This window comes from Oxyura jamaicensis, chromosome 3, assembly GCF_011077185.1.
Source record: "Oxyura jamaicensis isolate SHBP4307 breed ruddy duck chromosome 3, BPBGC_Ojam_1.0, whole genome shotgun sequence".
Taxonomy (NCBI): domain Eukaryota; kingdom Metazoa; phylum Chordata; class Aves; order Anseriformes; family Anatidae; genus Oxyura; species Oxyura jamaicensis.
This window is the reverse complement of record NC_048895.1, coordinates 85,648,389-85,664,423: the sequence shown is the minus strand read 5'-3', so window position 1 is coordinate 85,664,423 and position 16,035 is coordinate 85,648,389. Positions and strand designations below refer to the sequence as shown.

The 16,035-nt window shown below is 35.4% G+C and overlaps 1 protein-coding gene across 6 annotated transcripts in view; it reads left to right on the top strand.

The window, feature by feature from the left end:
• The window catches only part of SENP6 (SUMO specific peptidase 6), a 76,822-nt gene that overhangs the window by 48,677 nt on the left and 12,110 nt on the right, over positions 1-16,035 (top strand). For all 6 annotated transcript variants that reach the window (XM_035320412.1, XM_035320411.1, XM_035320410.1 and 3 more), the window contains 8 exons: positions 1,862-2,032; positions 2,708-2,750; positions 6,509-6,688; positions 9,594-9,820; positions 10,381-10,484; positions 10,586-10,702; positions 11,563-11,685; positions 11,939-12,031. In XM_035320412.1, coding sequence (XP_035176303.1) covers positions 1,862-2,032; positions 2,708-2,750; positions 6,509-6,688; positions 9,594-9,820; positions 10,381-10,484; positions 10,586-10,702; positions 11,563-11,685; positions 11,939-12,031 — 1,058 coding nt within the window. The remainder of the gene's footprint in view (positions 1-1,861; positions 2,033-2,707; positions 2,751-6,508; positions 6,689-9,593; positions 9,821-10,380; positions 10,485-10,585; positions 10,703-11,562; positions 11,686-11,938; positions 12,032-16,035) is intronic.

The following is a 16,035-nucleotide window of genomic DNA, read 5'->3' as shown; positions in this document are numbered from 1 at the left end:
TAAAATGATTCTTGGGTCACTTCTCCAGTTCCACTCTTGTGCGTTTGGTCCAACAAGAGTATTTGATTAGATTTCCACAGTCTCAAATTCATTTTTTTTTCTGAGCTAGAACACTAAAGGATGTCAAAACCTTCATGCTAGGTTGAGATTAAAAAGCCAATATTCTAGTACCGTAATTAATGAAATGGTGTGTGTATAATGTGATGTACAGATTGTCATCAGTGTAACTATGAGTCTCTCAGCGTACTACAAAGCTGTGGGGCTAAAAGCTTGGGCAATAAATAGTTTTGAATTTCGCTTATTCTGGCATTATTTGCTGGATTAAGGGAGAGTATTGTGTTGTGAAAGCATAGGTGTCTCCTTTTATATGCATATGTTCCTGTTCATTTCCCTTAAACATCCAAGTATTATATTGTAAATACACTGCATACTTGAGAAAAAAGTAGAAAAGAGTTTTATTTTGAAAATGAGTATACAAATGTTTTGTGTGAAGCTTAACATAAACTTCACCTTGATTCAAAAAAACTACCAAGACTTGTATCAGTGTGTTTGTCAGTCTGATTTAAAAAAAAAATAAAAAAAAAGCTTTAGGATAGTTGTTTTTTTTCTCCGTAGATATTAATTCATGCTTCAATCTCAGGTTACTTGAATATAGTGCCACTTCAAGATTTTCTGTGTTACTGCTTATCTGTGATTTGCTTTTGTTTTGAGTTTTTAATAATGTTTAGGTAGTCCAGCAGACAAAGGGACATTCAGTAAGAGTCCTAGGAAAATATTTTAATTGCAGGGATCTAGATCCTCTTCCCTCTTGTTTTCTCCCCTGTATTTAAGTGAAGTATCCAAAAGAATATTATGAATTATGACCAAGATAGGCTAGTGACTAGGGATGCTGAAATAATTCTCCAGATTTAATAGTAATATAACTACTGAGTCCCTTAAAATCCTTTTCTGTGGGAGTTGAATTGTATTTTGTAACTTAAAAGAATGCTTATTAATGGACGGTTTTATGAAATGAGGAAATAAGTACCCAAGAACAAAACTAGAACAGAAAATCCTTCAAAAGCATAGAGCAATTTAAGCAATGCAGTAGATAAATACATATTCTTCTTGTGGCTCTCATCCAGCTTGCTTTCTTTTAAATAGTTTTTTCTTAAGATTGTTCTGTTGGTAGACAGGAGGCTTAATTGAGATTAAATCTTCAGTCAGCGTCCAGAGATTTTCTTGAGCTGGAGCCAAACTCCACATGGCCTTTTCCTCAACATTAGTCTTCTGATCCTGGATTCTGTCCTAAAAACATCTCAACAGTTCTGTAGAGTTCATTTATGGATTTTTTGATTGTGCTTATTTATTTATATTTCTTGAAGAGTCTATTCCTAATGTTTTATTGCACTGTACGTCAGTAATATATCAGTATTTTTAGTCACCAAAAGCCTGTGCTAATTTAAAAAGCTGAATAAAACTCCAAACATTTGGGATGCTTGTATAGCATTAATGTTTTCATATAAATAAAAGCAGTACATTAAAAACAAACAAAAACACTTATTACATATTTTGTTGTACATTGTTTCAGTACTAGAAACTAAATAGTTTTTTGGCGCTTACTTGTGACTTTGAAATGTTAACAAAATGTCTACAAGTGTAAACTAACGTTTTTTTTTTCTTAACTCTGACAATATTAACACCAGGCCAATAGTCTTTTACGAGTTTTCAACCTTTTGTATATTGTTGGGGTGGATATTACAATATGTAGTCCAGTTGATTAACAAAAAAGTAGCCAAAAAATTAGTCTGTGCTTTTTAACAGCCTGTTTTAGCAATAAATCTTAGTGAAAAATTCTGAAACCTTGAAAATTACTTTTCAGTTTGGCAACATTGTGTCTAGCACTCCAATAAAACGTCGTAAACTTATTTCTCAAGAAATTGTAACTGAGACTGTACCTCTAACTTACCAAAGTCCCTGTGAAAGTGTCATTCTGAACTGTCGAAGTATACGAATAGGAACCCTACGAAGAATGGTAGTGGAACCTGTAATTGTAAGTAATCTTGTTACTTCAAAAACAGAAAGGTGTTTTTTTTTTTAATTGTAATTTTCATATGTGAACAATGTAGTATTTTGCCTTTATCTGTGAAACGGCAAGTCTGTCCCTAATTTCAGAGGCTATGATTCACAAAGACATGAGAACTATACTGTTGCATACAGTTCAGTTCTGGTGTTAAATAGAAACATCATGATTGCAAAACACTTTGCTTTTCATTTGTTTATTTTGGGATGAGGGTGATGGGGTGAATTATGGATTAGTGCAAGAAAATTGAATGCAATACTTACAAAAAATATATATTTTTATAGATGGGGGAAGAATCATGTCTTTTTCTGTATGTGCATAGTTTTGCTTCAGTTGAACAATTTTTTTTTGTTCTTCAAAATTCTCTTCTGAAGATTTTATTCTGCAATATTTTGTGGTATTTTTAAATCTTTTTGGAAACAGAGTACTTCAGAGACATCTTAAGTGTCAACAGTCACTGTGACTGAAAGAGACATCTAAGAGTAAAGAATAGACTTGATTCCTTGAATTGTGCTAATTTTTTAATTACATTTTACTTTTTTATTTTAAAATCTTAATTACCCAAGTATTACGTTGTTAAAAGGCATTGAGTCAGTTTACTTACGGAGAAGAATTGAAATCTTATTATTGTATTGTCTTCTACAGTTCTGCCTGGATTATATCAAAATACGCCTAGAAAGTCAAGAAGGTGAGTACTTGTTTCATTTTATGTTAATGCTGAATACATATTTTTTGAAGGAAGTGACTTTACCAAAAGGAATTAACAGGTGAATCATAACGAAATGTCAATTCTGGTTTTTCTTTGTGTTTAATAAATTATATTCGGTGCTGGTAGTCATCAGAAAAAAAATAATAATCTAGAGTATAAATCTGAGCTGAGCTGCCCGGTGAATAAAAGCCAAAACAATTTTGCATTATCTCTTCTATCTACTGACAGAAAGAAAATCCACAGATGGGAATTAGCAATTTGTGGCAAGCATGCAAATGGGCTTATTAGTTTTTTCCCCCTCAACTTAGTTGAAGAGCTGTGGTGATTGGCAGAGATCTTAATTAAAATAGTTAATAAAAACCACAGGCAAGAAAAACCTCCTGTGAAGCATGTTACCTTTTTATTACTTTGAGTTCTTCTGTTCCAAATGCATAAATAGGGAGTGAAAACTACACAGGTGTCTTACACCTTTCTTGTGTGTATCTCCCTTTAAACTTTTTTCTCAAGCGTATAGCTTGTATATTTCGTGCTACTGAAAGAAATACAGTGGCATTGTTTAGGAAATAGTGAGCTTACAATTATTTCTCTGTTTCCCTTGTTTAAAAATGGGGTCCTAGCTCACTTTGCCTTTTGTTATTTGTAAAAGATCGCCATTAGTTTTTGTAATTACTATCATATGCTAAAAGCTGCCTTTCACAACCTGTAAAAATAAGTGTAGACTTTTCTCAGATTGTTGCATCTAAGATATAGATGTATAGTTACTACTGTTTTTTCATGCATTAACTGCATTAATATCACTCAAACTTACTAAAATTAGTAGAATGTGTTGATTAAGCATCTGCATGTGAAGTTATTTCAGTGTGACTTGATCCTTCAATAGCATAAAAATGGAGACTCCTTAAATGCTGGGTTAATTGGAACATTTAGCACTTTTCCATCTTTTTTTTTTTTTTTTTTTCCCCATCTGTAGGAGGATGGGTGTATTCCTTGCTCCATTTCTGTTAAAGTAATCATACCATGATTTGTTCTGATACAAGCTGGGTCTTGAAATAAAAAAGACACCAAATATTTTGTTTTTCTTGAGGTTGATTATGTTGGTCATGCTTTTTCAGGGAGAGGCAAATGTTTTGAACAGCTGTACGAACAGCAGTAGTGTCCTGCCCTGAGTTTGATTTTTGTGTGTATAAACATGTCAAATTCTCAAAATGCTCTCTACATCCTTTGTCAGTTTACTGCAATTCCCAATTGGCATTTCAAGGAAGCAGCTTTCTATTTTTAAAGAGTAAAATAACTTTTCACATTGTCTTTAGTGATAAGTACTGTGGTCTATCATGTATCGGTGTTACAGGAAAACATAGTACACAGGTTGAATTGTTTATGGTGAAATGTGTTATAAGATGCCTACATTAAGGTAAAAGAATGGATATAATTTAAATTTTTATCTGAATAGTAGGTAAGTCTTCCTTTTACATGAAAGAGTTGCAATTCAGTGTTCTTAACTGCAATGCAAACACAGTTGCAAGGATACAGAGACTTCTTGAAAGACTGAACAGGCCATGTTTTGGCAAGGGCCTTCTATCTGGACATAGTTAGAAGTGTGCCTTGGTTAAATGGGGTGAATCCAGTTTTAAGTTAGAATTGTTATTACTGTAGGCTACCTAAGAAAGCTGGAAGTGAAATTAACTTCATTAAGGAATGTGTGTGTGTTGAGGAAAGAGAAAACCGAAGTATTACTACAGAGGTATTACAAGCCCAATCTTAAAAAGTTATTTTATTGTTTGTTAAAAAGAGAAAGGAGAAGAGAATTCCTTACAGTCACTTATCCAGGGGGGCTCAGCAAGCTGGAAAAATGGGCTGATAGGAAGCTCACCGAGTTCAACAAGGAGAAATGTAAAGACTGGTACATGGGAAGCAACAGCCCCAGGCACCAGTTCATGCTGGGGGCCACCCAGCTGGAAAGCAGCATGGCAGAAATAGACCTGGGTGTCCTGGTAGACACCCAGTTGACCATGAGACAGCAATGTGCCTTTGCAGCAAAGAAAGCTAATGGCATCCTGGGCTGCATTAAGCAAAGTATTGCCAGACAGTCAAGAGGTGATCCTTCCCCTCTACTCAGCACTGGTAAGGTCCCACCTGGAGTGATGTGTCTAGTTCTGGGCTCCTCAAAACAAAAGAGACATGGACAGACTTAAGGGAGTACAATGTAGGGCCACCAAGATGATAAAAGGACTGGAACATCTCTGCCATGAGAGAAGGCTGAGAGAGGATGCAGAGAGATTGGAGCCAGGCTCTTTTCAGTGGTGCCCAGTGCCAGGACAAGAGGCAGTGGGCACACACTGAAATACGAGAGGGTCAGGCAGCACTTCTGTTCTGTGAGAGTGACTGAGCCCTGGCACAGGTTGCCCAGAGAGGTAGTGGATAAGTCATCCAGTCGTCTTGAGTGAAATGTGGTTGCTGCAGTCTGACACAGAGCTGGGCTGCTGCTTCTCCAGCTTGTGGGGTAGGGGGAGGTTTAGAAGTAAAGGAGAGCTGCTCTGCTCAGCAGTAGCTGTAGGGGCCACCACTTCCAGTCCTCACGGAGTACTTCGGTGTGGGTAATGTTTAATTCCCCTTCTAGCTGGTATGCCAGTGTGAATTCAGTTGCCAGCATGGAGGGAGAATGTAGAGGGCTGCTGCTGGACATTGGATGGTCAAATGCCAAAATAAGGATAGGGAAAGAGTTAGGATGCCCAGCACTAATAATTAGTAAGAGCTGTTAATAATGGTAAGGTAGAAAGCAATTACATGTCTTTAACAAAAAAAAAAAAAAAAAAAAAAGAGGAATCTGGTTTTATGCAGATTTCAGGGTGATGCAAATTAAGTCTTTTAGGTTGTAACCATTTAACTAATTTTTACTCACCATCTGTTGGGTCATAAAATACAAGAAGTTAAGAAAGGTCTTAGTTTATTCAGGAGTTCCCTGCTATGTCTCTTCCCTTTTTATTTGGGAAGGAAGAGGAGAGGGACTTCATTGCACTGGTTGTCTATTAGAAGGAATTTATGTTGGTTCCATTTTTCCTTCCATCCTGCCTAGGTTTTGTTCCCTCTGTAAGAGGATATAGTTACTTGAGTACAGCTTGCCATTAACCATGTGATAGAATGGTGGAAGCTGCCACTAACTAAAGCTTTAAGTGATTCCTATTAACCATTTTTCTGATCTGGAAAAAATACTGGCTTAAAATTTGGTGAAGAAAGAACGTTGAAGGAATTCTGACTTCCTGTATTTTTCCTTCAATTTTTATAATTCAAAAAAAAACACCATAAAATACTCAGCATTGGCATTTGCACCGTCAGATGTGTTAAAAAATTACTACATTGCTGCATTTCCTTTTTTTTCGGCAATAAGTTGAGAGCATGACTTTATTTTCATGGGCAAACAGATTATTTCTCTGCATATATTTTACTCTTTTCATTTTGAAGTTATTTTTCATAAGGAAATTGGACATAGATAAATCTTTTGAAGCAGCTTTACAAACCTGTCATAAAATGTGTCATAGCAATATTTTCAAATTTAAATGATAGTGGAGATACTGTTTTTCTGTGGAATAAGGACTAAATTAAAGTGGGTGAGAAGTTAAAACTTCATTTGAAAGTCAATGATCATGCTCTGAATCCTTGTTAAAATCTGGGGGGAATGATAAAGGAAATCTATATATTTTGACTAGGTTTTGATATATTTTTTCATGATTTTCGTCTAGAATCGGACAGTGATACTCGAGAGATCAACCTGAAAACTTCAGAACTTACCAAATGTGAATGGTGTAGTGTAAGAAAATTGCCAGTAGTTTTTCTACAAACAGTACCATCAACCTGTAGTAGCCTAAGAGAACAGCTGAAAATGAGTAAAGATAATGTGTGGTACGAATGTAAAGGAGACAGTAAGTAAATCAATTTTAATCAACTATTTCTCTTTTTTTATATGGGCATGTATTTGTATTACTGTAACTTATTTATATGGGCCTTCATATTTTTATGACTGCTTTTGGTATACTTACCTCTGCTTTATGTTCTCTTCTGCTTACATGCCTCAGTTTGAGTAGAAACTTGTGTGGGTTTGTGTATTTTTTTTCCCATATGATTGTAGTGATATTCTCATATAGACAAATACCTGCTTGGAAAATAAGTGGATTGTTTTCATGTATCTTTAATTTCAACATCGTTTTCCTCAAAGGTCTAGCATGTTAATATATACTCTATTTTTCAATTAGCTTACAGCCCTTTTCTCCTTAAATAGCCTTTTGTTTAGGTTAACTTTTGTGGTTATTTATACTTGCACTCAGCTTAACACTTGCATGATACATTCAAATGGAGGAAGAATGCCTTCAACAATCTCATTATGTGTTTCCAAGACAGAATACAGCTAGAATAGCCATATCCACCTTTAAAAAAGTATGAATTGTAACACTCCTTACAGCTACAGAAGTAGTTAGAGAACATTTAAGGGGATGCCAGAAACAATCCTGGTAGCAGGGATTTTGACAGCAGGCAAACACAGGTGTTCACAAGTGAACAAAGGAAAAGCTTCCTGAGGGTCCTAGGGAAGAAATCCTTCCCTTTCCACATCTCTCAGCCTTTCTCCTTCTACCACTGCAAGCCTTTTTTCCTCTGAGACTATGGCTCTGAGCTAGTTTTTGCACCCAACTGCTTTATAGTCCTTGGTATTTATGAATGCCTTATGATAACAAAGTTGCTATTTGCTTTCCAAGCAGTGTAATTACTCGAAGCCTGAATCCATAGCTGTGTAAGCAACATTGTGTAGGTGACTAGTTCCCAAAACCCAGTTAGACATCTAAATTCTGTACGCAGTGAATTCGGAGGTAGACTGCTAAAGAACTATTTTCACACCAGGTAGCATGCTTAGTTAAGAATAGGAAAGGGTTGCATGTGTGTCTGAAACTCTTCTCTTACAGAACAGGTCGCTGCAGCTCTGAATTAGCCTTCTACATGAGACTGGAATCTGCAGCTTGAATGTTAGTCCTATACCTGGGTGCTGAAGTCATTCTTCTTAGGGGCTTACTGCCTTTTTTATTTTTCAGATGATGTGAGGAAGTAGTATTTATGCAATAGATGATTGATCCAAGTCATGTTCCCCAACTTCTGGTCAAGGTGTAGGCCAGGCTACCCTGTCGAAGCTAAGCCACTGTACCAAACGAGCATGAGAAAGAGTGGGATGGTGTTTTGTTCCCATAATATTCACCTGGGGTAGAGAGATTTTAGTTCATTTACCTTATAGGGCCTGAAAGCAGGGTTATTCTCTTGTAGGTGATGAGATCCCTTCTTCTGTGGCAGGGGTTGAAGATTTTGATCAGAGGGACATTTTAAATTACTTTCCTTGTTAAGATTCATACTTTTTAAAAAGGAAAACTGGTTGCCAGTGAATCAAAGAACCTTAAGAGACTTCTGTTGCTATGGTAACCAAAATCTGATCAGAGAAAAATAAGTGTTTCTTTTGTGAAATCACCATCTTAGGCTTTTGTACGTTTTATGTACTCAAATCATATGCATCTAGAATAAGAAAGCATAATTTTATTAGAACTTTGTGCTAGTAATGTTCAGTGGACAGTTCTGTATCTACCATTGGAAAAAACACTATGCTTATTTTTCCATCTAAGTCTTGAAAGACCCTCTCAAAAATACACCTTTTATTTGTTTTGCTTTGTTTTCTTCTCAATTTATTTTTCTAAGCAGTGGTTTTAAGTCTGTATCCCACTTGCATGCTACCCCCAGTTAAAGTAGATTTTTTTTTCAACCTGTCCCTGTTTCTGAGAATCTGTTGTCTGAAAGATCTGACATAGATGTCAGTGTTGGGTACCCTTGTAAGTATGATTGTTACGATCTATTTAACTAAAAGACTGAGGACTTCGGGCTTGCATGCTGTAATAACCTTCGTGTGTAAAATTTTCAAAAGCAGTACTGTGTTACAGCATGGCCTTCTGGATCAGGTAGGACCATGAATCTACCCACCTGAATCATGGGGTCTCATGCTGTTTCTCCTTTAATTCAGTATATGTTGTCTTGGTTCTGTCTGTCTGTCTCTCTCTCTCTCTCTCTCTCTCCATTCCTCTTTTGCAGTTCCATCTATCAGAAAGCAGGAGAAAAACAGGCAGAACATTTTCTAAAATAAAATATTGTATAGGGGTCTAAGTAGATGGGTAAATATTTAAAAATAATTTGAATTGATTCCATTTCTATTCTGTTTTCATGTGTTTCATGCTCAGCCTCTGTCTTTTTGCAAACCATTCTTATAATAATCATAGAGGCCACAAAAGCCCACCTACATTCTTAAAATACTTCTTTTCCTAATACATTTCCATAGATGAATGTATCTGTTGATTTTTGAGAGACCTCCTCTAGACTTCTTACAGTGTTGACCTAGGAGAAGTTAGTGCATGCGGTTTCCCTGTATGGACAGGAAATTCTGCTGAATATGTAATTTCTGCAACAGTATTGGAATGGCAGCATAGGAACTGTAATAAGAAAAAGTATTGTTAACTGTATTGGCAGTAAGCAGAGAAGGTCTTAGTTCTAAATATTTTGGCTTTGCATTTAGTACGTGCTTTATGTACAAGGTATAATGCTTCATATTCCTCAAGGCAGAAGTTGAATGTACACTTTTTGCAAATGTAGGTAGAAGGGATTGGTAGTTACTCCGTCAGTCTGAGTAAGTGTGTATTGTCAGATGAAAGCATACATGTGTTGGCGCATGGTTCTTTGAAATTTTTTTATAAATGTGACATTTTATTTTGTTACTAAATTAATAATTTATTCTCTGCTTTGTTTTAGGTCAAGAAGAACAGTATATAATTCTGATTTTTGAAACTGGTCTTGATCCTCATGCAAATTCAATATTTGAAAAAATAATTACCGACATTGGTATTAGAAATAATATTTCTGACTTCTTCGTGAGAATTTCCTTTGAAGAAGCCAATGGCAGGCTTGTTGCATTTACTAAGTGCTTGGAAGACAATTCTAAAGGAAGCCCTTCTCATAGGGAAAACAAAATAAAAAACGTAATTATTTTTTTCTGTTTAGAACAAAGTCATTATGTAATTTGGATTAGAAATATACTAAAGATAGCATGCTAGTCACTAAACAAACAAAAAAAATCCTGACAACTTCTACTGGCTTTATAATGAGGATTCTCAGACTCGTCCATCATGGGGTGTTTACTTTGTTTATAAGTTAGTACGCTGGTCCACAAATGATTTAATCGTTTAAAATGATAAAGGGATGAGGAGTTTATAGTATAATTAGACAACATAATTGTTTCCAACTTCATGTACTGGTAAAATTTTGATGTTTCAAATGAGAAATTAAGTTGCAGTGCTGTAGTTAAATTTAATTAATGCTTTCTTTAAACAAAACTACCTCTTAAAGAATTTGAGAGTTTTGTGGTCCTGCAAAAAATGAGTACAGACATTACTGTAACAAATGAACTAGGAAAGGAAAAGAAAATTGAAGTCCTTCTCAAAAGCAATGGATCTTACATCTATGGTTTTTCAAAGCTTTACTGTCTTTTTGATAAATTTGAGCACAGTATACAATTTAATATTGACTTCATTCTTATAAGGTTGCTTCTGAGTCCAAAGTGCAGCAGCGAAATAAACAGTTATACTTTGATGATGAAGAAGAAATTGGAGAACCACATACAGTATTTATTGGTCCCATAGAAAAGTAAGATATTTTTCTTCGCCCTGTAACAATTTTCTGATTATTATTATTATTATTATTATTTTGCATTTCATATTTATTATTAAATGTATTTTTTGTTTCAGGTTGATAGTTTATCCACCTCCACCAGCTAAAGGTGGCATTTCTGTGACCAATGAGGACCTCCATTGTCTAAATGAAGGAGAATTTTTAAATGATGTTATTATTGATTTTTATTTAAAGTAAGTTTTTATTTCAGACCAGTTTTTAGTGTTCTTTTACCTCGAAACTTGAAAAATTCTCACATTAACACTTCAGAGGTTATTTGATAACACTTGGTCTCCAGCTACATTTAATTAATTCTGATTTTAAGGATTGTTTTTTGTTTTTGCAATAAATTTTGGTTCATGTTCTATCCTGGTTTTGACGGTGACATTGTTCTCACTTGTAAAAAAAGGTTCCCTAAAATCTCTGTATCTGAAGAGGAAATTGAACTGAAGAAGAAAAAATGCCTTTTTAAGTTCAGTTATTTTTTTCCCCAGAGTTTGTGTTCCGTAGAGCATCATTTGTTTTGATTAACATAATACATAAATTAGTCTTCTGGTGTCACTGATGCTGCAGATGTTAGAAGCATATTAAATTGTTACATGCCTGCTGTGTTTATGCCATGCATAATGGGTGTGTTTGTGTAATTTTCAGTATATTGAAATACTTTAGAGGTGAAAAGAAAACTAGTGCACAAGTCTGGGGAGTGTTTGGAGATTTAGTATCTCAATTAAAAAATACACATCTTTCCTATATACAAAACTCATTGAAAAATTATTTACCTGAGATAATATAAAAATAAACAGAGCAGCAGCAGAACAACTTGTTGCTTGAGCATATCACTTAATACCTTTAAATACTGACACAGATACTGGATTAATGAGTTCCAGTGATTAGTTAGCACTGATACTGTAATAGCTATGTAATAGCTATTTCAGTTTCATGAGAGGCTGCAACTATTTGGTGGGGGTGGTACTAATGTTGGCAGAACTCTGTACTCATAAATACTTTAAATTAACACCTCTATGACTTTTTCATTTTGTTTTAAACTAATTAGGTATTTGGTACTTGAAAAACTAAAAAAGGAAGATGCTGATAGAATACATGTGTTCAGTTCATTCTTCTATAAACGCCTTAATCAAAGAGAAAGAAGAAATATTCATGAAACTTCAAACCTCTCGTAAGTCTGTTGATAAGTCCGTCTGTATTACCAAGAGCTGAATACAAGGAAGATTACAAGAAAAGATGTGTTAGAGATAAAATCCTTACTGACAGTATGATGCCAACAGAACTCTAGGAAACATCCACACCTATATCAATATAGAATATGTCTTAAAAATCCTAAGAAACTGTTAATGTGAAAATATATGGAAAGACAGTCCTTCAATGAAAATAAATCACCCTACAAATCACATTTGGCTTTCTTCTTGCAGAATACAACAAAAACGACATGGGCGAGTAAAAACATGGACACGTCACGTTGACATTTTTGAGAAAGATTTCATTTTTGTTCCTATTAATGAAGCGTAAGTAACCATACCATATTACCAGATATAAGTGCTAAAAGCTTAAGCTTTGTAGTTCTAAAATAGAAAGTTACGTTGTAGTGTGACTTGAAATTCAAAATGAAGAGAATAAACATCTCTTTACAGTGATAAAAACAAAATCTTAATGTGACACACTGTAGTAGCATAAGAAATATTTGGCAAAATTAAGCAAAAATTACCTTTTCTGAATACTGTTTCCGGGTTTTTCTGTTTCTGTGGCATTCATTCTTCTAAACTGTTGTCAGTAACTTTTGGGTTTGCTTGTTTTCAGTCTTTACTTCTTCTAATTAGATCTCTTTGGTATAGTTAACGTCATCCTCTAGTTAAAATAAACCTATTGGACAAAAATATAATTTAAAATGTCTAAAGCCTGTATCAGGGTTTTTTATTATTTTCCTTTATATCCCTTTGTCCTGATGTTTTCCTTGAGTAAGGAAGCAGACAGTTTGCATTCTAATTGTTAAGGATTGTTAATGATGCTTGGTTTCTTTGACATAAGCGCAAGTTTTCACAAACACGTCTCTCCATTTCATGAAATGAATCCAAGCAGTCCTTAAGCCAAAATGTTTAGGAAAGTTAAATTCCTGCATTTTAAATCCATTTTAAAAAAGGACAGACAGAATTGTAACTGATGTTTTCATAGGCAAACAAACTGATCTTATGCAAATTCAAATAATATTTTTTTAATTAAAAGCTCTTCAAAGAAACTTACCTAAATACCATGCTGTTGTGCGGTGGGAGGAAAAATTTCTAAATTTTGAGGTCAACTTTAAAGAGGCATTTTTGATGTAACTCACCGTAGATCTTTCTTTGTTATAAAATACCAAGTAAATCTCTTAGAAAGCTGTTCACAAACACTAAGCTTGGATTTTGAGATGCTATGACTTCTGTACAGCAATGCTTCTATGACTTCTGTATATCTTTACATGATGAAAATGACTAGAGATATGACATTCCTCTTATCTACTGTAAGTTTAATCCTTAACACCTCTCCATCTGAAGCTTTAAGTACCAGAAATTTGAAGGGTCTGTCATTTAAATTTTAGTTGCCTTAGAGTTTATTATATATTTTCCTTCCCATCTTCCTCGCACGTCAATGACAGGATTGTACTTTGGAGTAGGTTGGTCTCATGGACTCATCTGGTAGTGGTTTGAGCACAACAGATGTACTCTTGGAGTACATCTTTAGGGTTAGTTACATCTGGAAATGATCCTGTTCACACATTTTGGAACTGTCTTGCACTGTCAACTGAAACTTGGTTAAGTGGTGACAATAATGACGTGTTTCAAAAGCAGTTTCCTGATCCAAACTGAAGTGCTAATAAAAATGGACTGCAAGAACACTGCAGAGCATAACAAAACAAACAAACAAGGACATGAGAAAGTGATGTTCTTGTGTTCTCGTTTTGATTTTTGTCATGCCTCCTGGTAACAAAAGCTTAAATCTTCCATATTACTTTTTAAATTTTAATTTATTCTTACTAGCAGCTACTATTTTTCTTGAAAGCACCTTGCTACTTTATCTCCTCTCAAACATGTCACTTCCCCAGCCCCCATAACCCTGCACGCAGTTTTGAGGAAAAAAAAATGCCAAACTTTTCTTGGGGAGAGAGCTGATTTAGGAAAGAAACAATGATTCAGCAGTGAAATACGTCCTTCGTGAATGATTGTTAATTGGTATTGCAGGACAGAGAAATAGTCAGGGAGCTGTTTGGGACTGGAAACAAAAAGCAGCAAGCATGAAGGCTTCTAGGCATCTATCCTAATAGCAGAGCTCTTCACTTGATAAGTTTTGTCTCCTTTCATATATTGCCATGACACAGAAGAATAGCAATATTTTACTAGGCTATTGTATATTTGACTGCTCTTTTCTATATCTTCCTGTTCTTCAAAGCTGCTCCAGAGTAGGGAGCTGGAATCACCTTAGTTTTCAAGTCAAAAAATATTCCAAGATTTCATTAAAGCCTGTTACTTTATTGCAAGCGTCTTTCTTTGATATATAGCTATTTATGTTGAATTGACTTGTAAATCCAGTTTTATCTTTAATTACTTAAATACCACTTCAGGTGCATCATAGCTTCTCTGATACAGAACATTTTATTTTTAAAATTAAACATACTGGTAACAAAAGAGGAAATAAATAGCAGTATTGGTTTTTGCTTCTTCTAGGTTTCTGTAGTTTAATTGGCAAAATACTTAATATGAAGGATTTCTGATCTAGTTAGCAAATGTGGTATAGACCCTCTTTGTGTAAGTTACAGTCTCATGTAGCATTCTGTTGCTGTGTATATAATGTGTAATAAAATACATTGCTCCTGAACTTTATCTATTAATAGGACTGTGAAACCTTGCTTTTGTGTAAAACCACAAAAATGTTGCAAAACAACATTTTTAATACACTTGTGTTGTTGATTTGTAGTTGCATTCTTAGTCTGCAGTCTCTCAGATTTGCATGCCTTAAGATGAAGGCTGTGGGCTGGGACCTAAGGTCTGTGCTTAGCTGCAGGTTTTTCAGAAGCTCCCTTGTGTAACTTCTTTTGTGTTGGACAATTTCCCTGTGCTTCTCTTCCTCGCTTGCAAAATGAGGACTATCACACTTTGTGTTGGCACAGATGGACACGTTCAGATGCTGCATGTTCAGTAGAATAAAACTTCCAGCTGCTGGGTGGTTAGCTGCCTAGTTTTTGTTTGTTTGTTTTTTGTTTTTTTGTAATCCGGTTATTGCCTCATAGCTTTCAGGGATTAACAAATACACCAGGAGCACAGAGAATCAGAGATGAAGAGCCAGTGGTGTGCAGAGAGCAAAGCATGTGCCATTCCATGTATTTTGGACAACCATGTTTTCAGAATTCTTTCAACATGCCTTTGCCAGGCCATCTGTATGTGCAACCTAATCTGGTTTAATAATTCTTCCATCAGTTCATTCCTTGTCTTGATAGACTGTGATTATGTAACTCACATACAGCGTTTATTGCGAGTGTGCTTTGGCTAGGGTAGTTGTCTAGTGTCTCCCAGTGTTTGCGACTCAATACATTGCAGCACTGCAGGTATTTGTTCAGGATTTTGTCAGCTGTTTTAATACTGGTAACTAGTCCTTGCAAACAGAACTTTTTCTGAGTGATACAACATCTCATCAAAGGTACGGAAAAGTTTCTTTGCTTCTAGTGAAAGGTCTGCATCCATTACCATTCATAAACTGTTTCAAACCTGAATTTGTGGTAAATTAGTCAGTGGTTGAGAACCAATCTCAGTTTCTTTTTCTTCTTTGTGTCTTGAATTCAGTAGTCCATGAGACAAGTTATTCTAGGATTTGAGAAAACTTGAGAGCTTCTCTCACATCATAGGAATGCTGCTAATGGTTCCTCTTGACAGCGTTTCTCTTGTGCTGCTTAGAACAATGTTTTCTTTCTTTTAGGGCACGGCTGTGTATTCTGGCATTTGTTTTAAGAGAGCATGCTAAAATTTTTTGTTTGTTTGTTTGTTTTTTTGGAGTTGCTTAACTTCAGCATCTACTTCTAGAAAGTCTTTTAGACTCTCCCACAACCATTAGTTTCAAGGAATGTGGGTTCACCTGAGAAGTTCAAAGAATTGCAGAATTGGAGGTGGCCAGGATGAATCTCGGGGAGAAATAATTTAAGAACAGAATGGCTGACTTGACCATCATTATTTTTGGGAGTATATTTTTGCTCAAGTCTCAAGTGGAAATAACTTGTGGAAAAGTTAACAAGTGGAAATAACTTGTTTCTTTAAAAGTTGCAAGCTAAGGGGGAAAGGGAATAACTAAACAAAACAAGTAAAGGGTATGTGGAAGTGCAGAGGAAAGAAATTACTCTCTACTTCCCACAAATGAGCGATGCTTGACCACGTCCTTGAAGCAGGGCCTCAACGCACGTAGCCGGTGTTCGGGAGGAGGACGGATGTTTTCGCAATGAGAGACCACCCCTCCCCTCTTCTTCCTTTTTCCACCTTTTATTGCTGAGTGT